The following is a 24,545-nucleotide window of genomic DNA, read 5'->3' on the forward strand; positions in this document are numbered from 1 at the left end:
CAAAGAATGAGCAATGGAGCATCAAGCGAGAGGTTGAGTAGAGGGGTTGTCTTTCGTGGAGAGGAGAAGAGAGGAAAGAGTATTTAGGTCTGAGGATCGTACATGTAATTTGGCTTCATAAATTGATACTAACCAAATTAGTAAGGGAGCAAAAGTTACTTAATCAAGGTTTCAGCACACATTTGAAGCCCACATAAACAATATCAATTCACTTATCCAGTAACAGCCCGAACCCTTAAATCCGGTCCGGTGCGTTATACCTGATTAAATCCTAAAAATTCATAAATTAATACCATGTACGTAGCGGAAAACATAACTATGATCATCAATCATACCAATATACCAAAGTTTACTATTTTTATCCATAATCCATAATAACCATTCATCACCTATAATCATATATATACATATGTCTCCAAAAATAATCAGTATTCACAAACACCAGTATGTTTCACAACCATCCATAAAATCTAGAAGACTTAAAACATAAAATATAACTTATATACATCCCAAAATATCATCAAAATGTTTATACTCTTTTCTCTTTCTATAACCCCAAAAGTGCTATCAACCTCAAGCTTCTCTAAGCTCGTTTACGTGGTGGTCCTGAAAAGAATAAATTTGTAATCGGATGAGACACATCTCAGTAAGGGAAAGAAACAATATATATTAAAATAGCGTGTGGCCAACATTAGAATCATAAATAATATTTTAATATATTCTGCAAAGCCATTAACATAATTCTAAAATCATTTTCTGAACATAATCAAACACATGCAAAATATTCACCTACGAGACTACCCAAGAATAGAGGTGATTACTTACTCATACAAGTAGCACCCCTTTGCTCTGATACACTTGGCAACCCAAAGGTCACAACTGAAGCATATCAGGGCACTCACCTTACTCATAAGCCCTCAAGTGACTGATTAATCTCGTACTCACACAGTTCATACAAAGTTTACTATCGAAGGCCCCCAAGAATAGGAAAATCTACCCATCCATACAAATAGTTTCCCTCTACCCTAGTGCGTTATGTAGTCTACTGCTATATCTAATACTACTAGTGCACTCGTCTTTCTCAGCAAGCCCTTAGGCAAAAAGTTTGTCTTGCCAAACATAACATGTTCTACTAGTATAAATACTGATAATATCATAGTACATTATTCTATCTATCGTTTTTCAACCATCCATATCTGTTCATGTTCATAACTTTAACATTTCATAGCATTTCATTTTACGTAACCTTTCACCTTTTACATTGTTCACATTTCATATTTCATATCCATTTCGTTCACATTCTTATTTCATTTCATTTTCATTTCATTCATTCATACTACAACTCCTTTTAATTGTACATCAGTTAGTCCACATAGAAATGCGCTAAAATCTACTAACAGAGCTCCTTTTAGTTGTCATCAATTAGTCTGCAACTCCTTTTAGCTGTTATTGTATTCATGGTTGCATTATCAAACATAAGCAACATAATCCTTATAACATTTTATTATCAATACATTTCTTACATAGTCTACATCTCATACATACAACATATATTTATACTGCATTACCATCTATTCCTGCCACACAATTTTACAGCAAAATTCATACATTTATATTCTCTGTAAAATAGGCCAACCAACAATTAACATTCATATACTAAAAATATACCTATCTTTTCTTACATAATTATCCTTAAAATAATATTCACTTTCATCAGTTCATTTTCACATATACATAGCTAAATAAGCAGTCATAAACTTAGAAAACATAATTTACATGGTTGACATTTATATCCACATGAAAACATATATACATATGTATAACATAGTCCATTTTCATTTAATTCATGAAAACCTAATTTAATATATAAATTTCCCCCTTACCTGAATTCTTGAACTACACCAACAGGTATCCCAAATTGACACCTGTGATGCCCACCCGAATCCTGGTTCAAAAAACCCTAGTTTAATTAAATAATCCCAAATAAATTACTATTTCCACATTTTCTTAACTTAATAACCTTAAATAACCTTTTAAAAACCCAAAATTAGGAATCTTAACTCTTACCTCAACTTAGGAGCGTTTCCCGAATAGCCCAGTTTAGAAAACTGATTTTCTAAATGTGTAGAGAATCTTCCCTAGAACACCATAGCGACCTTTGATCATCGATTCGGGTTGAATCCAAACTGAATTGTTAGAGAGAAGGGAGAGAGGCGGGTTTAGAGAGAGAAACGCGAAGGAAAAATGATTTCCTTCGCGTGGAAGCTACCTTAGATCCTTATATACTTGTCTTTGCCACGTGGACTCATCGACGAGAAGATAAGTCTTCTCGACAAACCACTGAAGAACACTCGTCGACAAGGCCATGAGCTCGTCAACGAGTTTCAGAACATCTCAAACCCTCTCGGTTAATTCTCGTCAACGAGACATACATACTCGATGATGAGTTTCTAAAGATATCTCGTCAATGAGAAAATCCTGCTCGTCGACGAGCACCTGCCACCCTTTTACAATTTCTTTTCCCTTTTTTCTATTTCCCATTTTCCTTTTATTTTATTTCTTATTATTCTAAATAATTAAAATTCTCCGGGTCGTTACATATCCATTGTTTGGGAGCTTAAAATTTAGACCATGAATTTAAATTTGTGTGAATTTAGATAAAATATAATACAAAACTATACTAAATTTATCAAAATCTACATGAATTTACATTTAGAACTTGAAATCCTGCTATCAAACATGACCTTAGTATTTGACCATTTAGAGTCCACACTCTATTTAAAGGATATTAAATGCAAACAAGCGCCCTCTTACACTCCCTCAACTATCTATCACATTCCAACTTGCCTTACTAAATTTTTAAATCTAACACTAAAACCCTTTTGACTTTCTTTTTAGTTATGAAAAACCTTTTTCTATTAAAAAAAACTATTAAATTGAAAACTGGATTAGGATAATGTGCATCATGCATGAATAATTAATAATTGTTTTAGTCAAAATTGCCTTTAAATATGAGAAAGACTTTGATTGATAAATATTACTTTGCGAGCTTGGCAAGGAGTCCATTTGTAAAATTTATTACACATATTTATTTTCTTTTCTCTCTTTTGATGAAATAAAACTATTCATCCATCATAAACAAAAGCAATAAAATTACTTAGCTTATGATACCAAAAATTCAATAAAAAAAAAACAGAGAGAAAAAATTTCAAGAATTGCTTATCCCAAGATTATGAAATTAAAGAAGAACTAGATAATTTTCAATAAATATCTAATATATTTTTTTAATACTAATTTCATACAAATTTTCATATATATACATATGAAATTTTTTTATGAAATTAGTATAAAAAAAATACTAAATTATTGTTCAACAACTAATAAATAATAATTCAAAAAATTGAAAAAAAATCAATTAACTTAATTAATAAAAAAAACATCAAAACTTTATCAAAACTTTATAAAAAGTTCTACAATACATCAAAATATGACAAATCTTATGGAAGTCTCAATACCTTATAAGTTCCTTAAGTCAACTAATTTCTTGAATGTTTGTGCATTTGCTAAGGAGTCGATTGGATCATGGCGTTATACATTTTCATGAGATGACATTCTTAGGAATCTTATTTATGAAAATAAGATATCTAACTCATGAGAATATTTTTTTAGTTGGTTTGCTCCAAAAGATTCTAGGAATATACCTAGAATGCCTTTATTAAGATAGAAATCATTTCAAGAAGATGTATGATTATTGCACTTCAATATGTGATGTGTTGCATCAATCCTTGCATTGCTTCCTCGATCTTCTTAGCTCTTGACCTTGTGATTGACCTATCTGGAACTTGCAAGAGATCTTTAAGATTCGGTCCACCATGAAGCCCATCAATATGTACAAACAATGTAAGAAAAATAATTAAATTTTTCAATCTAATCCTCATAATATTAGTCGTGGGTTCTCTCGCGGTAGAGGTAACTATCAAGCTTGAGGTAGGGGTCATAATGGAGGTTGGTCTTCTCCCACCTTTTTCTCTTCCAATCGTCCCACTTGTCAAGTTTGTTTCAAACCTAGATACACTGCTCTTACATGTTATCACATATTTGATCATGGTTATCAATCACCTCCACCCCCATCTCTCTCAACTAACTTCATTGTCATTCCCCCACCTCCTGCCTCAATGTCTTTGGTTGACACCAACTAGTACCCAAACTTAGCTACAACACATCATTTTACTCATGATTTTTCTAACCTTTATATTAGTCCAACATAATACAAAGGTGAAGATCAAGTGTGTATTGGTGATGGTACTTCCCTTCCCATTCATCACGTAGGCAGCTCCACTGTGGCTTCTGCTCTGGCAAACTTCTTCTCCCTAAACTCTAACATGTTCCTTTGATTTCTAAGAATTTAATTTCCGTTAGAAAGTTTTGTGCCAATGATAATATTTTCTTTGAATTTCATTCCAATTATTTTTGTGTGAAGGACTCCATAACTCGGCAAACTCTACTCCAAGGTAGCACTATGAATGGAATGTATGTCTTTCCTCCCGCCTCCACCTCTCCTCAAGCATACATTGGTACTCGTGTTTCACCTCATCAATGGCATATCTGACTTGGACATCCTTCCATGCAACTTGTGCATTGCATACTTTCACAAGTTTCCCTCCTGGTCAAGACCTCTCCCGCACTTGGTTTATGTTCTTCTTGCTGTTAAGCCGAGCTTTATCAACTCCCATACGGTCGCTTCGCCTCTCAATCTATAGCGCCACTTCAACTTTTATTTTTCGATGTTTGGGGTCCTGCTCCTATGCTTTCCAGTGGGAGTTTTCGTTTTTATCTTTTTTTTTTTGTAGATGATTATAGCATATTTACTTGGTCATTTCCATTGAAATGTAAATCTGATGTAATTTCTACTTTTTTAGCCTTCAAACACCATGTAGAGACTCTTTTTAATTTTAAAATTTGTACCTTACAATCCAACTGAGGTGGTGAATTCAGATCTTTAAATACCGTTTTACACTCTTTTGGTATCTCACATTGTCTTTCTTGCCCTTATGCCCACTCTCAAAATGGATCAGTGGAAAGAAAACACTGACACATTATTAAAACCAGGTTGGCTCTTCTTGTTCATTCGTCTACACTGCATTTTTATTGGTTTAATGCTTTTACTACTGCTTTTTTCCTAATTAATAGACCCCCCTCCTCTGCAATCCCCATTTGAACTATTATTTCACAAGCCTCCCAATTATACTTTCCTCAAATCTTTTGATTGTATTTGTTGGCCCAACCTTCGACTGTACAATAAACATAAAATGAATTTTTGATCCTTGCCATGCATATTTCTCGGTTATAGCTCAGCTCACCAGGGGTATCTTAGTTTTCATCTCCCAACTGCACGTATGTACATCTCTAGAGATATCTTATTTGATGAGTCAAAATATTATTTTCCCACATATCATCCTATAGTCCATCTACTCAGTCTCAACCCAGCCCAAACACCATTTCTCTTCCAAACCCATCTCCACCTTTTGCATATCCTGCAAGGGCAAATGGGCCATCACATTTGAGGCCGACTTCTCCACCCTCGTTTGTCTTTGACCCACCCACATCACCTAATTGTTAGGAAATTGAATGGGTAGAACAGTATCACATAGCTAAAATAAGAAATGAAAAAATAGGAATTGACACCAAGATTTACGTGAAAACCCCCCAAACAAATCAAGAGAAAAATCACAGGTTAGAGTAGAAGAAATCCACTATGAAAAATAATTACACAACTTCTCTCTAATTACAAGAAGAGAACAATGATACCTCTCTCTTGAATTAGGAGTATACAAATCTCTCTAAAATTAGGAGAAACTAGAAACACAGGCTACAACAGGGACACTTTGTAGGAGAGTACTTGATTTCTCTCTCCAAAGATGGAGTTGGAGATGCTTGAGATGATTTCTTCCTTTACCACCACTTCCCTATTTATAGGGGTTTTGTATGCCTCCTTTTCAAAGTCGTCAAAGGAATAGTACAACTACCATATGAATGATACAGCCACCATATGAATAGTGCAGCCACCAAACAAATAGTACAGCCACCTTTGTAGACTTGTACAACCACCAAATGAAGGGTGCAACCACCATATAAATAGTACATCCACCATATGAATAGTACATCCCCTATGTTGGATTTTGAATGCTAGAAATGACTTTACAATTCAACACTAATTCCCCTCACTCCATATCTGGCCCATCTCATACATCCGAAGTTTCCCCTTGAAGAAGTTTGCTGATCTTCTTTCAGGCTGCTACAAATCTTGAAATTGGGATTCGAAGTATTGCCCCATAGATTCAATCAAATTGGAGTACTCATACTTGCTAATGGGAACCTATAATGGCTTCATTTTGGAAGCCACTAATCTGTTGACTGCATAATCTTGTGATTGAAGCTGATTAGCTGAATTGAGTGGCTATTAACTCTTCTAAAAAGTGAGATTTCCACTGCATTAGTTGAAAGATACTAGAATTTTAAACTCGTATCGAATTGTCTCATTTAAAGAAGTATACGGACAATGTTACCAGACAAATGAATTTTACTTTGGCTAGAATTTGTGTTGAAGTCAATATGAATGATGATGTGCCTCATTTTGTTGATATAAGGATTCCAAAGGGTGAAATTGTAATACACTGTTTCTATTATTTTGCACTTCTATCATTTTTTCAATTGTTTCACTTAATTTAAGGACAAAAATGAGCATTTCTTCCATCAAAATTTTAATTTATTTTAACTTTAAAGATAATAACCAAACATATTATTAATTTTCAATATTTAATTTTTGTTTCCACTCTTTAATTTTCGTTTAATAATTTTGGATATAAATATCATGCAGCCCCAAAAAAGTCCTGTTTTCAGAGTAAAACAGACACAAATAAAAATACAATATAAATAACATCATAATCTTTAATATATTAAAAAAAAAACAGAAAACATACATAATATTAAACAAACCCTAAACATTTTATCTTTCAAGTGATTGAAAGAAAACAGCGCCAATGAATCAGTTGTAATAATATCAAAGTCGGTCATTAGCTAAAGACTAACATGAATCGAATATGCAACAGAAACCAAACTTCAGTAATTTAAGGTGGATAATTATTGCATCAGCCGTGTAAACTAAGAAAAAATAAATGTCCAACATTCAATTTTGTTGAGTACAAAAATGAACTCAGCAGACAAGTTCACTGATTTCTAATTTGACATAAAATTTAAAGGCTGGTTATTGATATTTTTTTCTTCTTTTGGGCATCAACGAACAAAAGAATAGGCTACTACAGCTTTTGCTGGCTGTAACGGAGTATGCCATGAACATCGACAATTCCAGGAGGAAAAACAGGATCTGTCGCAGCTCTAACAGCAACCTTTGCAACTGATGTAACATTAACAGGAGGAGTGAACAGAGGTCCAACCAGCGGGAGACGATTAAGTGGTTTGGCATTTTGGAGAACCTGCATTAATTCAACATTCTTAATTGCCATACTTCAACAGTTTTTTTCCTGAAAAAAAACCCCTTCCTCCAGAAATTGCTCTCTTTTTGTTCCATCGTGTTTCTGAGAGTATTCAAGTTTTATTTTTGCATTCTCCATGGTTGGGTAGTTATGAAATACAAACGAAGGCACAGATACTTTACCATCTCCAGTGGAGAACCAATTACACCCAGAGGCAGCTTCATGCTCCCCACACTGCGAGTCCCATATATGAACCCTGGCCGCAAAATTACACCTGGAAAGAGCATGCAGAACATTCCCATGACAAAACTGTATTGGTTCAACTCTTGCATCACGTTTGCTTTGTGAAATGAAATAGAATGAAATAAAAATTAATGAAGAACATAAAGAAATCATTGGACAAATTCGATCCATTCCGTTGATTCTTTTCCATTCTTACACACCAAGCATTAAGTTAAGAGACTCGTAGATCAGTTTCCACTGCTCAGATATAAGACGATAAATTTCAAGTTTTAGTAAATTTTCACCAGAAGCAGAAAATCTAGTTATATTTGTTAACCAGAATAGTACTTTTCAGGGTCCAACTTTGATATTTCATTTATTTTTCAAATTCTCAGGTAAATGTGCTCAGTTCTGTTACTCTCATCTGGAAATTTTACTAAAATGGTAGGTCTTGGTTACAGTAAACAAGAAGCAGGAAGAGTAGGAATCTGACAGAGCATACCTCTGTATGGGAATTTCGTGAGTAGCTCTGTTTCAGCAGCTCTCTACACAAAACAAAATTTGAGCATAGAAGTTTCTATGAGAAGGAGATAGGTTCCAAGGAAAAGGTAACTTCAACCAATGAAGAAATGAATAGAATAGTAACTCAAATAACAAACTGACAGCAATGTGTAATTTACTAGCATAGCATGAGGATAAATCATATTAAACCAATATTTTACATATACAGAAGAAAGAATTTAAGCACAAAAGAAGAAAGCTCAGAACTTATGACATAAACATTTTGAAATGTCCCCAGTTTCTAAAGTCTATACTCATATTTTTTCCTCACAATTCATTTTTTTTTTTTAACAAACAAATAATTGTATTACAAAGAGAGAAGAATGTACAGCAGAATAAGAATAAGAAAAGGAGAAAAAAAAACAAGGAGAATAAGAAATCCTCCCTCCACATCAATAGAAACTAGCTATGAAGATCACAGCACTGAAAGCAACTCAAAAACAGAGCCAACCAATGCTCCTGCAAGTCTTCCAAAGAAACATGATGAAAAAAGCCATTTGCTGACACCACAGTGACACAAGATAAAACGCTCTACTTCAAAGCAAACTGTTAATAGTAGCTACACTTTTTGACAGTTCTAGCATTCCTCTCCAACCAAATACACCACATAATAGCCATAACAATGCATCACTGCAAAGCTTTCCTATCCATTCCCTCGCCAAAGCCCCTAATGGCATGTTGGCTTGCCGAACAAAATGCAGCAGGAAAGGAGTGGAATGAAAATTTGCATGGAGTGTGTTGCTAAATCAAGTGATAAATTTGATTCCATTTTTTCCAATTCCGGGCAGTAAATGTAATAGTACAAAAATATTTCAATGCAGAGGGGCAAACCTAGTTTCACTAAATATACCAAATAATTTATTCCAATCAGCCACTGTGATGGGCAGTGAACAAACAGATGTGAGCGAGTCTTTCCACTCCTCAAACAAAGGACACAAACATCAGGTGACAGGGCCTTATTAGGCTCTCTCTTGTGAAGCAAATCATTGGTTTTAATTCTTTCAAGTCCCAGAATCCAAATAAAAGCTTTTACTTTCGAGGGATCTTTAGCTTTTTAAATCAAAGAATACAAGGGAAAAGGATATGCAGCACAGTCATAAGTCAAACAAGAGAGAAATTATTTACAAGAGAATTCCATAGAAGGATCTAAGTTGAAAAATAGAGAAATTATTTACAAGAGAATCCCCTAGAAGGATCTAAGCTCCAAACACTTTTATCACTCCCCAAATGAACATGAATGGAGTTGAGAAAACTAGTAAAAAGAACCAATTAATCTCCCTCTCATTAAGATTTTTCCCAAAATTGAAGTTTCAAAAGTGCCCATCCTCTTGCAAAAATGACAAGCAGAATGTCAGTCATGATGAATATTAGATGGCCAAAAGAGATGAGGAAATGTAATAGCCAAAGGCATACACCCAACCTAATGGTCCTGCCAAAAAACAAATTTGCTCCCCATGACCCACCATATACTAGACTTTAGGAAGGAAATAATCATAAATCTGAGACACAAACTTCCAAGAACCAGATGAGTAATATTAACTCCCACTTCAGCATCCCATCCATTTTGTAACAAACCAATTTTTTGTGCCATAACTGTTTCCCCACCAAAGAAATGTTTTTGGACACCAAATTACCAAGACCCAAGCCTTCCTCCTTTTTAGACCTGCACATAGATTCCCAACCTATAAGATAATCTCTATTACCCCCACTGGACTACAAGAAATCCCCCATAAATTTCACAAGCCTCCGCACCAATCTCATGGGGATTCTAAAAAGAGAAAGATAATACAAAGGGATTAAGGGCAGACAAGCATGGATAAGAGTAATATGAACCCCTAAAGTGAAGAGCGCTCCTTTTCACCCATCTAGTCTCCTAGCCACTCTCTCAAAAATAGGTCCAGAAAGAGTCAGCATTGAGATTACCACCTAAGGAGACACCTAAATAGGTAATATGCCAAATCAAAATGGCACAAACAGCTAACCTAACAAAAGGTTTTACATTAATACCAAGAACCACCAAACCACTCTTAAGAGAAGTTAATTTTCGGCCCAGGCACTTTCTCAAACACATGTAAGATAGTCAGAAAATTAGAGAAGCTGCCCATGTTATTTGATGGAAAGAGTGAAGAATAGTTTTTTGAAGGCAACATAAAACCTAAATTTCAATTTTCTCCTATATGTGTATAAGAGTAATAAAAAGGAAGAAATGTTTTTGGAGTTTTAAACAAGTGGGGTCTGTCAAGTAGAATAAGCCTAGAATCATGTGAATCCATGGATTCAGATCAATTTGTTCGATTCGCAGGGAATTCAATAGATTTGGCAATGATTCAGTTGTTCCTTGATTCACTAGTAAGATTTGAATTGATTTGGAGAGGACTTGATACGAGTCATATGAATTGAATCATGAATCATAAGATTCTAACAACTATGGCCTCGCCACTCACTAATACTGGAAAGACCACAGAAGATAAACATCCTGTAATCCATTTCCTCCACCTCAGGCCAAATATGTTTTAGCCAAAACCTTGTCCAAGGAGCTGCGGCTCACCCAATCATAAGCTTTCTCAAAGACCAGATTCAGAACCAGACCCCTTTTATTCCTTCGAACAATGTCTTCAAGCACCTTATTTGCCATCAAGGGTGCATCCACGATCTGTCCACCTACAAATGCAGTCTGGCTAGGAGAGGCAGTGTCCTGTAGAACTGTGGCCAATCTCTTGGATAACACCATAGCCAAAATTTTATGATTACTAGCTACCGAGCTAATTGGTCTAGAGTCCTCGACTTTAACTGCACAATTTTTTGGGCACCAGGGTAGTAAAAGTAGAATTCATACCCCTTCTTACCACTCCATTGTGAGAGATGTTGAGAAAATTTTGGAGAACAGTCCTGAAAAAATACCATAACAAAACCCTCTGGTCCAAGAGTCTTATCTTCATCTGAAGCTGATATGGGAATCAATCGAGCTCCTCAACTATAACTCTTCCATCATCCTCCTCCGAAAAGAGGCTCATGTAAAAATCAGTAATCAAACCATCAATCTCATCAGAAGTCTAGTAACCTCTCCCAAATCATCCTTGAGCTCTTAGACCACCACCCTATGGAAGAGTCTAATGTTACATCCCTGTTCCTATCCTGACTATTCCAGATTTCTACATCCAACTGATCAATCATCTCTTCCCTTAAAGCAAACTGTTCAAACTCATGGGACAACTGCACTTGTCTACCAGCAATGTCCTCAGAAAGAGTTTCATCCACAACCAATATATCAATTGCATCCTTTCCTCGAGAATAACTTTTTTTTTTCTTGACCGAACATCACTATCACAATATTCTGAATAACCTATCTTTCAAATACCTCAAGAAAACAAAAACCTTTGCACCCTCCCAATGCACTCTCCCCCACAATTCCTCACTAAACTCCGAAAATCAAGATGTGACAGCCACATGTTTTCAAATCTAAATGGAGTAGGGCCCTCAAGAACCAAAAGGGAATGGTTAAAAAACTCAAGGGAGAACTTCTTGAGTTAGGGTATAAAATGCATCTTCCAAATCGGTGGCAAACAAGAATATGACAATCCTAGTAGCCACAGACCTAATGCCATCAGTGAACCATGTAAAAATTGAGTACTCGAGAGAGGTATATCCCTCAAAGCACACTCCCTAATACAAGTACCAAAGCCCCTCATACTTGAGGTAGTCATAGAGCCTCCAAATTTCTCATTAGTGGACATGATGACATTAAAATCACCCCCCAAACGCCAATGAGAGAAACACATGCACAAACCACAGCTAGTTCATCCCAAAAACTACCCCTCAATTAAGGGTTATTCGGTCCACAGACCAAGGCCACCACCACTAGCCCTTTCTGATACATCTAAACAAACAGATACAGAAAAGGACCCAATTAGAACATCCAATTTGCTATCAAAGTGGTATCCCAAATAATCAAAATACCCCTTGAGGAACCTATAGATGCTAGCCAAACCCAATCTCTGAACTAGAATCCCAGATGCTCCTCACAAGAAAACCATCCAACATCTCTAATTTAGACTCTTGAAGCATAACATCTTGCAACCTTAACTATAATATCCTTAATCCGATTCCCTGCTTATTATATCTTTAAAATTAAGTTTGCAGGCGACTCAAAAAGAAGGGACTGATTCAAAATCTATTGGAGATCCCTTTTAGTGTTGCTTCTGCATTCAATTCCCTTGTATCAAGCAAATCATTCCAAGTCATCCAGAAAAAAAGAAAATGTATAGCAGTCATTATGCAATATATTAATAAATTTCATTTTGTTGAATCCAATTAAGCAAATGCTGGAAATATTACCTTCCCATCATAATATCCTTGCAATAAATAGTTTACAAACCCGAAGTCCGCAGCAGAAATATAAACAAAACGTTTCACACCTGCAGAAAAGAAGAGAAGAACAACCATTTTAAAAAAGGTAAACAATGAAGTGGAAGAAAGGGATAAGCTATAAAACCATTTACAAGGAAACATCATCAGAGTGGACGGTATTATGCCGAAAGAAGACCAACAAGAGGAAGCAAAACAAAGATCAACAACAAGAAATATTATACGAGGTTCTAATTGTTGTGATCGAATTGTGGAAACAAGATTAATCAATTAAATGTCATTTGACAAGGGAACCCCCAAACCTGTTATCCTCATTTTCAATACTGTTGTTAAGCTTGATACACATTGTTGGCCACAGCCTAACAGTCTAAGCTTATAGATAAAGTGGTAATCTAACATGGAACCAGAGCATGGTTTCGAGGAAGTCCTAGTTCCATTTTTGTTGCCAAAAATTATCTTCTTCCCTTTAATGGATGTTATTTACCATTTGTTTTTCTCCCCATATAATTGTGCTGCACGTGTAGGGTAGAGTTAAGGCTTGATATACTTGTTGGGCCACAACCTAATAATTAAGTTTTTAGGTAAAGTGGTAATCTAACAACTGTAATCATTATATTTTCCATTCTAATTAGATCAAAGGAAAGAACATGACCAAGAAACCGTATGAAAGGGGATGGAGGATTTATGAGTTTTGACCTACAATACACACTAATATAAATATATATAATTGGGAGAAGAAGAATTCCGTAGAAATGTAGTGTTGTTCATTTGTCAAGAACTTTGCACCTCCTTGTAAAAATTTTGAAAAAATATATATATATTTCCAATAGGATTAGTAAACATTAAAAATTGAAAGAGTCAAAGAGACCTTTAAACATAACATGTAAAATCTCTCACATCCTACCTCAGCATAGGTCTAATCTTAACATTCAATTATTACTGAAATAAACTGATTTATAGATGTGTATATGTCCATATGAAAAGTTCAAACCGAAAATTAAATCAAGCCTTTAATGGTTTAAACTGATGTTACCTAAAATGTGGAACGTGGAATGGGAATGGGATTGCATCATGTCCTACTATGGTACATTGTGGGTATGCTTACATAACTATATATGCATGGAAATAAGTAACTGCAATTGTATATTAAGAGAGGATGTTGAGGTGATTAAAATTTCAAAGATATTTTCTCTAGTGAAGTGGAGTAATAATGACATAATATTGTTGTGAACCTGAAAATCTGATTTGATTAACTAAAGAACAAGACAATAGGGTAAAGGAATGTAGCATTAGAGAGAGAGAGAGAGAGAGAGAGAGAGATGACGGACAAACATGGGAAAGATGTATATTATGCTCTATCCAGACTAAACCTATATATGAAGAAAAAATAGGGCAAGAATACTCCCTTGTGCACCCACTAACTACAAAATAGTCTATGCCTATCTAAGACTCCCCTTCAAGAGGTGCATAAATATCACCCAGCCCCAGCTTGTTACAACAATTAGACAAGGCATGTTTGAACAAACCATCCATGAATACACCTCCTAGTACTAGCTGATTAGCAAATTTCACAAATGGAGTGCTCACAATCTTCTTCATCACAACATCCCTCAAAAATGGCAAGTCAATTTCAATTTACTTTGTCCTCTCATGAACGTAAGATTGCTAGGAATATATATGGCAAGCTGATTATGACAAACAAATCTCATGCTTTGTTATCAAGAAAGACATATCCGATGTAAAAGACTTGAACCATAGAGAGTATATGCCATAGGTTCAAATTCTGCTTCAACAATGGATCTCACTATGATAGTTTGTTTCTTGCAACTCCAGGTAACAAGATTACAGCCCTCAAATATACACTTGAGTACTGGACCCTCAATCTTCGACAAAGTCAGCCCTATCTACATCAAATGTGTCCTACAATATTACATTTTTTGTTACACTCATATACCAATCTCTATCAAGGTCAAGGTCTTAAATTTCAATTTCGACCAAAATTTCAAAGCTCCAAAAGTACTGAAATTTCAATGGAAATTTCGATTACTATGTCAATTTCAATTTCAATTTGAAAAAACGATGGAAATTAGTAGTAGAACATGGAATTTATTTAGAAACGGTAATAGGCATAATAATGTAAGTTTTAGGACTAATTATAAATTAAATACATCTATGTTGTGTATGAGGTGCAATAATTGAAATATAATATGTGCTAAACATAATCGTTAATGTAGTATATGTATTAAAAAGTATTTGGTTAATATAAATGAAATTCATAAATCAATTAAATATTATTTATTATACAAATAGGGATAATTTAGATATGAATGGTTAAATAAAATGTTGTAAGTATAATTTTTCATATAATTCAAAAGCACTTGTAATAATATTTTGTTTCAATAAAAAATAAGATAAATTGAGAAAAATCTCACATTTGAATTCCAGGAAATTTCATGCTATAGTTAAAATTTCAACAAGTTTCACTAAACTTCCAAATTTTCAGTAAGTTTCAAATGATTCATTGAAATTTCAACAGAAATTATGTAAAACGGTAATTGATTGCCATTTTGATTTCGAGGGTAATGAGAAGTGGAAATTTCAACAATTTTGTGGAAATTTAAGACCATGATCAAGGTAGAGCTTTTAATATACCAAAAAGGATCCAACAACCAGCATTGCAAAGTGCCTGAATTAACTCACCTCTAAAACAAATGATATGTCTAGTCTATTGATAGTCAAATGGACAACTTGGCAACAAATTGTCTACACCAAGTTTGTCATAGAAAACCAATCCAACATCCCTACAAAACTTCACATTGAGATCCAAATCGACTTGTGCAGTCTGCAACATACCGATCTCATTTAGCAAGTCCAAGCTGTTTTGTTGAGGCACATTCAACCCTTTCTTACACCATACGATATCAAAACCAACAAAGTTGCATAGACAATAAAGTGCCTAAGTCATTGATTTGAAATTTTCCTCAAGCCAATGCTTAACATGTGCAATCTCACCAATGGCATTGTCAATGATTACGAAATTGTCAACACAAACTAATAGAAGCACCACCCCTGTCTCCTTTTTGCAAACAAAGATAATTATTGGTCACATTATACAAATTAGAAGGCATAAACCACCGTATTAAATTTGTGGAACCAGGCACAAATAGATTGCTGAAAGCCATAAATGGCCTTATGCAACTTACATATCTTACCACTCTCATGTTGAGCAACATACCTCAAAGGTTGCTCCAATATGCACCTCTACTCCACATCCCTGTGCAAGAAGGCATTCTTGATGTTCAACTAGTATAAGGGCCAGTAAAAACTTACTAGCAGTGAAATAAAACATGAATAGAGTCGAGAAATGACAGAGAAGGTCCCAAAATAATATATATGCCATATGTTTGGACATATCTCTCGGAAATTGATCAACCTTTAAACCTCTCAATAAATCATCAAGAAGATATTTGATGGTGTAAACCCATTGATGCTTAACCAACTCCTTACTAGGAGGAAGATCCACCAAGTCTTATATCTCGAGTATTCAAGGTATCATTGCAGTACTAGCAAGAGCTTCAACATGTAAAGAGGGGATAAAAGCGAGGAAATAAACAAAAGAACCAATAGTAACATGAAGGTAATAACTAAAGCATAGCTAGCAATACGATGAACAACTAAGGAGTCTTGAACACACCTTATGAGCAATGGGCAAATCTAGGTCAAGTTAGTGTGGATCTCTAAAACCAAAAGTTGAGATAGTAGGGGCTGAGGCAGCTGCATGGTGGTGGTGCTGTCTACACGTGGTTTCCGGCATTCATCGATGGATTAGGAAGAGGAGTGGAAGAATGTAGAAACAAGAGGATCAACACAAGAAGGGGACCAATTTGTTGTTGACAAACTCAAAATAGATTCATTTGAGGACCCAACACTAGATGAACAAGGTGTCCAATAAAAAAAGTTACATTGACACTAACATCATCTCCACCAAGGTTTTAGAAGGCGAAGGCGTAAGGCGAGGCGTTTTAACCCATGAGAGGCAAGGCATAAGCCTTAAGGTAAGCCTTTTGAGAATTTGTTCTTAAGATAAAATATGTTAAATAAATTATATGAATTTTTAAAATAAATAAAAATTTGAGAAAACCACAAATATAATGAATGAACAAAAAAATTAGATATACTTTGCAAACTACTTGTTGGCCATTTAAAAATTGCTAACTTGACAACATGACAAATCATGACAAGAGATAACTGTACCATTACAAAGCTCAAAACTTTTTTCATGATCTAAGATACTACTCTCAGTTATTTTGGAAAGATTGAGGTTTAAGAGTTTTAGGAATCAACTCATATTATGACATTCCTTTTATACAAACATGTACTTAAATTTTTCTAACCAATTCTAACGTGAGAATCACACACCCAAAATGCGTAAGCCTCAACTAAAAAGACGCAAAAGGTACACTTTTTGTAAAAATGCACAAGCCTCAACATGTAATGCCTTAGCCTTTTCAAAATTTGGTATTTTAGATTGAGCCTCGAGGAGTTTTAGGCATGCCTTGCCTTGAGGCGAGTATTAAGGTGAGCCTCAATTGAACCTTTTAAAACACTGCTCTCTATGAAGAGTGGGGATCATAACATCTATATCCTGATTTCTCAAGTACACCTCACAAAGATACATTTTACAGCACAAAAAGACTTCTTGTCTTGACCACATGTGCACCCATAGACACAAGATACAACATAGAAGAGGTTCCCTCGTAGATGATGGAGAAGAGAATTTACCCCATTAGGATGCTTAATGGCATTCTAATAAAAAAGAAACAAGTTGTGAGGAGAGTAAGTCCAAAAGGTTTTGAGAACATGCATGTGAAAAAGGAGAGAGCGTACTATGTTAAGTGAATGTCCATTTTTCCTTGCAGCTACTCCATTTTGTTAGAGGGGTATGTACTAGTGATTTGAAAGGCGTAATTGAGGGCAGTTTTGGCCTAAAATGCACCAAGGCGTAAGTGAAAAAGCATAAGTCCACAAAGGCGTACACCCAGGTGAGAAGGTGTACGCATTAGACAAAAAAACTCGCCTTTTTACACCTTAGATGCAAGGCGTATGTCTTTTGGGATTCTTGGTTTAAAGCATATATTTAAAAAGCCAGAACCCATAACGCACCTGAAACCCTATCCTCCCTCTCTCTCCCACGAAGCTTCTTCTCCTCTGCTCTCTCGACAAAGCCTCAACGAAGCCTTGACGAAGCCTCTGCTCTCTCTTCGAAGCCTCCAGTCTTATCCTCTCTTTACAAAGCCTCTAGTCTTCTCCTAACTCTCGACGAAGCACTCTCAACGATTCCTCTCTCGGCGAAGCTTCTTCTCTCTGACGACTCAATGACTGTCTCCAACAATTTGTCCAAGCTTTGTCGAGAGAGCTTGGCTAGCTTCGTGACTGCCTACTTTTACTATTTCACTTTTTATCTATCCAACATATATAAAGCAAATTTAAAAGAAAATATTTTTAAATGCATATATAGATATAAGAAATTGAAAAGGATGTGATATTTTGTATTAAAAATTGGAATCAAAATATAAATTATTTTTTTTACAACTAAAAATCTTGAGGCATGTTGTAGAAAATAATTCTTATTTTAATTTTAAATTTTGTAAAATTATAAAATAATATTGAATTTACAGTTTTTTCAACATTTATATAAGAAACAAAGCAAATATATGTTTTTAAGGATTTGTTAGATAAATATTTAAAAATTAAAAGAAAATTTTATACTATATATAATTATTTTTTATATATTAATTATTTTAAAAAATACAATCCCAAAATGCTTACGCCTCAACGCCTTGAGGCTTACGCCTCGCCACGCCTCGCCTTACGCCTTCACCTTTTAAAACACTGGCATGTACACATGATATCATGAATAATCCTTCATCCAAGCAGAAAAATATTGAAGCTGATTTCAAATGAATTCAAGTTCATAGAAATTTGAATACCAAAGAAAAACGCTTTTATTTCATGGAAGAATTATATGAATAAATTAAGAAATTCAAACCATTTTTTTTTTACAAATAGAGTTAGGTCACAGGAAAATAATCACAAAAGACACAAAAATACTAACAACCTATCAAATTATTGATTCTACACAGACACTAAATATCTGAATGAATAAAAGAGAATAAAGACTTTTCTATGAGACTCAATTCTGACAGAAAAGAAGAAGATCAAATGTGCCTTCCTAATTGACACTCAGAACACTCAAAACAAAACAAAAAAATCTTGAAAATGGGAAATATTTGACGCAATTTCTTAAGCGATGGGCGATCCAAACAAGTGTGCCACTGACCTATAGAAACACCAAGAGAAGAAAACGATGAAGTCATATGACAAGAAATTGATCTCACACCACCATATTTGAAAATAGTTTAGTCCATCCTTTTCAAACCCTCTACCAATCCTCTTCTTTGTCTCAAGATGATAACACCATGGGAAGGAAATACAGTTATGGAGCAGGAATGAAATGAGTTAACAGACAACAAGTTCAAAGAAAATTTAGGCACATATCATACAAATGGAGGAATTGATGGAAATGAAAGAATATTGGCATAACCAAATCCAGGTCTAACAAAACTTCAGCAAGTGTAACTTTAGAGTTAAAAGTACTTACATATTGTTTGGTTCATGGAACATCAAATCCTAGGAATATAATTATAAGATGGAAATCTAGTAAAAATTGTATAGAGATACAATAATTTAGAATGAAGTCACTTATGCAAGAGGTTTGATATTCTATCCAACATGGAATAGGATAAGAATAGACATCTCCATTATGAAATTTGGAATATTCATTCCTCATCCATTCCATGCTACGGATTCATAAAAATTTCAATGTCATTTTCTTTGGGATAGCACACCTTCATTTGTAAGATATTAAATCCTTATATTATGACTGTTCTATTCCAATTCCCAAGGAATAGAGATTCCAAAAAACGCACCTCTGAGTGGGTTTCAGTGACTAAAATTAATTAAAACAACTTGCTCTAGAAGCCACACTTTGTCCGAGTACCAATTCACAAAAACACAGGATAAGCCATCTTCATTCAAAATTGAAAATTTAAAGAAATTTTCAAAATATGTGTTGAGACTTTTGGTTAAATGAATGAACTAACACAACGATAGGTCTCTTCCTCGATTTATAATACACAATAGTGCTTGAAAATATTTTTTGAAATTGCCCGGCCATTATCCCAAAAAAGAAAGAACAAAAGAAAGAAAGAAAGTGATGCCTTCCTGCTATTTTTAGTTTATGTATTTGCTTTAATACAATGGATGACCTGACATGGACTGGTTATGACCTTATAATTCTATATTTTTACCATAGTCTTCTGCGGTTCTAGTTAATGTCATAATTAGATTACCACTTTACCTAAAAGCTTAAACTATTAGGTTGTGGGCCAACAATGTATATCAAGCTTTAACACTTCCCCGCACATGCAGCCCAACAGCATGTGGGGAGATAAACACATGATAAATAACCCCCATGATAGGGAATATAATAATTTGTTTTAAACACCACACAATAAACATGGGCAACAAGACTAAAATCCAAGACCTCTTGGTAACCAGCTCTAATACCATACTATATAACGACCGTACATCATGCATCCTTTCTTTTACAATGTATTAGGTTATGGGCCAACAATGTATGTCAAGCTTTAACAGTTATAAATATTTAAGTTTTATAATATACAAATACAAAGACTGTACATCATGCATGCTTTCTTTTAGAAGCTTGAGGCACCTGTACATTTTGACATCAATATCTTGTCAACCATCCCACTCAACCCAATATACAAAAAGCAAAGATCATATACATGATATATCCTTTAATTTTCAAGATTGGGCCACCTCTACTTTTGACATTAAAATCTCATCAATCAACCACCACACACACACACACACACACATGACACGCACACACATACAGAAATTGGCATTCAATGAAATAGGTGCGACCAACATTAATCAGTTTTAAAGTCATCATTGCACAATTTAAAGGTCCATTATATGTTAGTCTTAGTATTCTGGCTTATTCTTTTATCTTGTCATCCCCAAACTATTTACCAAAATCACCTGCTTATTTTCACAATGAAAGAGTGCAAAAGAGAAATATGAAATGGTGATTAGAAAGTTTCAATATCAGTGCTTGAATACCTTCTTCAGCAGCAGCCCTAATTGCGTTGATATTTGCAGTCCCATTGATCTTATACATATATGAGTTGGAGCCAAAACCACCAACACAGGAGATCTATAAAAGTTTGACACAATTAAAGGTAACACCAAACAGTTTTACCTTTTTTATTATAAGACACCAATACTTTGCCCAACGGGCCTACATGCAAAATGAATTAGGCAAGAAAAATAATGAGAAGGGAAATATTTCACAATGAATAGGAAAAGCTAAGTAAATACACTTTATTTTTTTCCTCAAATAAATCCAGCATATATGAAGGCATGAACATGACAGTTCTGTGTTATGATTGAATTTTTTGTCTTGTCACAAAGGAACACTGCTTGCATAGCCCTCATAATAAATAGCATGCCCAACTCAAGATACTCATTCAAGTGAAAAAAAAACACATGTGAAGAATTAGGAAGGAGAAGAATAGGATAAATTTCACAGAGGAAGCAGAACCGTCATAATTAAATAGTACACCCAACTCAAGACACCCATTCAAGCGAAGCCATAAATCTTCTCCCTACCCCCCCTCCCCAAAATATGAATGCATGAACATGACTGTTCTGTGTTATGACTGAATTTTTTATGTCTTGTAGCACAGGAACACTGCTTGCATAGCTCTTGTGAAGCATTTGGAAGGAGAAGAATAGAATAAATTTTTTAAGAGTTCAATCCCAAGTACTAAAATGAGCATGCTATTAGAAATAAATAAAATTTCCTGCAGTCATCCTCCTTGGATGCACAAGCTGTAAGACAGATATTCCTTTATGCTGCAAGAAGTTCGCACATGCATTGCCATTTTGACTTTTTTGCTCTTAATAGAGATTTATAATTCCAAATCAAACCCCCACATCACCCCCACACCCCCGCGCACGCGCGGGGGGAACCCACACAAAACAATAAAATAAAATAAAATAAAAATAAAACAAAACAGAACACTGGTAATCGTTAATTCATTTCTATCTGAACCCAATCCCTTTCTGTCCCCTCATCTTTCAAGTACCTTCAACCTAAATTAACTTACTCCCAAAAAGCCCACTCAATGATGTGATCTCCACCACAAAAAGCCTAGAAAAAGGGAATTGCAGTGGTGAATAGAGGTTACTTGTGCAGAAGTGAATTAGAGACAGTGTACCACCCCTTGTAAATTGCACAGGGGGGTGAATCTGTAGGACTGCTTTGAACATAATGGGGATCAATTGAGCAGTGGCATAGGGCTGTTGCAGGCTAGAAGGGGTACTCTGACAATAGAGAGGAAAAAGATTAATGATAACCCCCTTGCTATTTTTTGGCTAGTGTGGAAGGAAAGAAATCAGAGAGCTTTTGAAGAGGTGGAAACATCTCTAAATGCTGTCATGGGTAAGTGGTATAAAATGGTTTTTTTTTTTTTTTCTCTCGGGTTTGCTGGGCAGCAATTAATCAATTTCCAAGCTGCCATTGATTTATTGAGGTGATATCTTTGAACGTTCTCTTCTTTTGGATGCAGCCATTTGGTGCTTCTTTGTCTATTTTTCTCTCTGCTTATACCAGGGGACAAAAAAGTAATTATATTGTAAAACATATACAGGCTTGCATCAAAAGAGAGACTATACATCAACAGTGGAAAATCCATATGGAACCTTGGGTTCCATTTTTAGTTGGGTTGCTGCAAGAGTGCTGCAGCTATATGAAGGTATGAAGGATTTACTTACAACAGCAGTCACCCCACTAAGTGCTTCCTTCCATGAATCAGGCAAAAGAAGGTTTCCTGCCAGTGGAAACAAACTAGAGGCATTACATTTTCCCAAGAATAAGGTTGTTAAGAAAAGCTATATTTATAAATTACATATTTATATATATGTATATGTAGCTCACCTTGATTCCAGATTATACTATTGGCCCAAGATTCATGTATGGATGACCTACCAGATCTGAAATGAAAAAGCAATCAACTCCATTACGAAAAGACAGTGCGAGAGGTCAAATATATAAAAGTGCACAAGCCTCGAGTGGTCCAGCATTGCCCCCAACAAAATTGATCTTGACACAATATTCCAAATATGCCAACAAAAATATGAGATATATTCAGCAGTATTATGATAACAATTTTACAAAGCCATGGTGATGTAGGACAGATAAAGAATATCATAAATACAGAGAGAATAAAGAGAATTACGGCAGAGAAGCAGAAAGAACAACGGAGGAGAATAGAAACTGCTGCAAGCACTAGGCAGAGAGCATAAATAGAACAGTGAGTCAGAAGGGGTGAAAGGAATAAGAAGGGAGAAGAAGAGAGGAGGAAGAAAAAGAAGGAAGAAGAAAGAGAGGAGAGGGAGAGTCTGCATGAGAGAGAGAGAGAGAGAGAGAGAGAGAGAGAGAGGAAAACTGAGTAGGAATTCTGGATTCAAATCAATAACTGATTCATACATTAGACAAACACGCTACTTATACACTGGGTGTTACAACTTACAAATAATTACAAAATAACCCCAACTAAAACATGTAATTACAAAACAATCCTAAAGTACTTAAAATACACAAAACAACCCTAATTTAACAAAATTTCTATAATAAGCCGAACTTCCCAAATTAAAAATAACATTCCTAGCTACCAAATAAACATCTAAAGATCTGCATTGGTGGTTCACAATTGAACTCCCCTTGTCAGAAAAAACTTGACCTCAAGGTGTTATAATGATGCAACAGTAGGAATGTGTATCAAATGCTAACATGCACAACAAATTATTGCAATTCTCCACAAGCCCAATTTTGATGAGGTCAATAGAAGGAGAAATATCACACTTTGGAAGATGATTCAAGGCTAGGGGTCTATATGTCACAAGCTTCTTACAAGATTCAACAATTTCATTCACTAAAAAGAACTTGTGCTGAATTGATTCCAGTTTTAGCTTTCTAGTTTGTGGCCTGCTCTTGGGACTCTTCTACAACTTGAATCTGTTCTTCCATTGCATTTGCTTGCTCTTTAAGGATGGCATCATGTCGTCTATCATCTATACAATCAATGTAGCTTTCATTTCATGTTGATAATCCATGACAACCATGAATTCAGGGTCACTTGCAATTTCCTCATTTTTGTGATCACAAGTGTAGTCAATAACAACCACAATTCCCGTTTCATCTTAGATAGGCTGTTTTGAGAATTCAAACTTTCCTATGATCATATTGCAGTCCATGAGGACAACTTCTGTTTCATCCTTGATAGGACAGTTTGAGATTGGAATATCATATTGTCCAGAATAAGAACTCTTGCTCTTCTTGAGATGGAAGATGATCTTACCGTAACAGCCTGGCTCCGATCTTAACGAGCTTTTCATTCTATACCAAAGAAAGGTTTGAGTTTTACCTTGTTATCATCAGTAGTGTTGTATTCTATCCCACCACTTAGCTGCTTGGAGAACAAGCTTATAAAATGCCAATCTTGCACTTCCTGTTTCCTATGTCTCATAGTATTCAAAATAAATATCAAGATAAAACAGCCAATCTATGAATTCTCTCTTGGAAAAGTTACCATCAAAACTAAGGAATATCCTGAAAACAATGCATGAATGCCCATGTAACTTTCCCAAATTCATATTCTGTCAAGAATTGAAAATACTGGCCCCAATTCAAATTTCACTAAGTTCTAACCAATATTTCTGAATTTTCTGCTGATACTCCAAGAAAGCTCCACT

General features: G+C 35.0%; 1 protein-coding gene across 2 annotated transcripts in view; it reads right to left on the reverse strand.

Annotated features, from left to right (window-relative positions):
- Positions 1-7,118: 7,118 nt before the first annotated feature.
- The window catches only part of LOC131150657 (uncharacterized protein At1g32220, chloroplastic), a 35,025-nt gene continuing 17,598 nt past the window's right edge, over positions 7,119-24,545 (reverse strand). For both annotated transcript variants that reach the window (XM_058101509.1, XM_058101510.1), the window contains exons 4-10: positions 22,729-22,784; positions 22,566-22,621; positions 20,850-20,943; positions 12,612-12,691; positions 8,218-8,260; positions 7,676-7,767; positions 7,119-7,493 (exon numbers count right to left, since the gene is read on the reverse strand). In XM_058101509.1, coding sequence (XP_057957492.1) covers positions 7,317-7,493; positions 7,676-7,767; positions 8,218-8,260; positions 12,612-12,691; positions 20,850-20,943; positions 22,566-22,621; positions 22,729-22,784 — 598 coding nt within the window. In that variant the 3' untranslated portion in view covers positions 7,119-7,316. The remainder of the gene's footprint in view (positions 7,494-7,675; positions 7,768-8,217; positions 8,261-12,611; positions 12,692-20,849; positions 20,944-22,565; positions 22,622-22,728; positions 22,785-24,545) is intronic.

This window comes from Malania oleifera, chromosome 3, assembly GCF_029873635.1.
Source record: "Malania oleifera isolate guangnan ecotype guangnan chromosome 3, ASM2987363v1, whole genome shotgun sequence".
NCBI lineage: Eukaryota > Viridiplantae > Streptophyta > Magnoliopsida > Santalales > Ximeniaceae > Malania > Malania oleifera.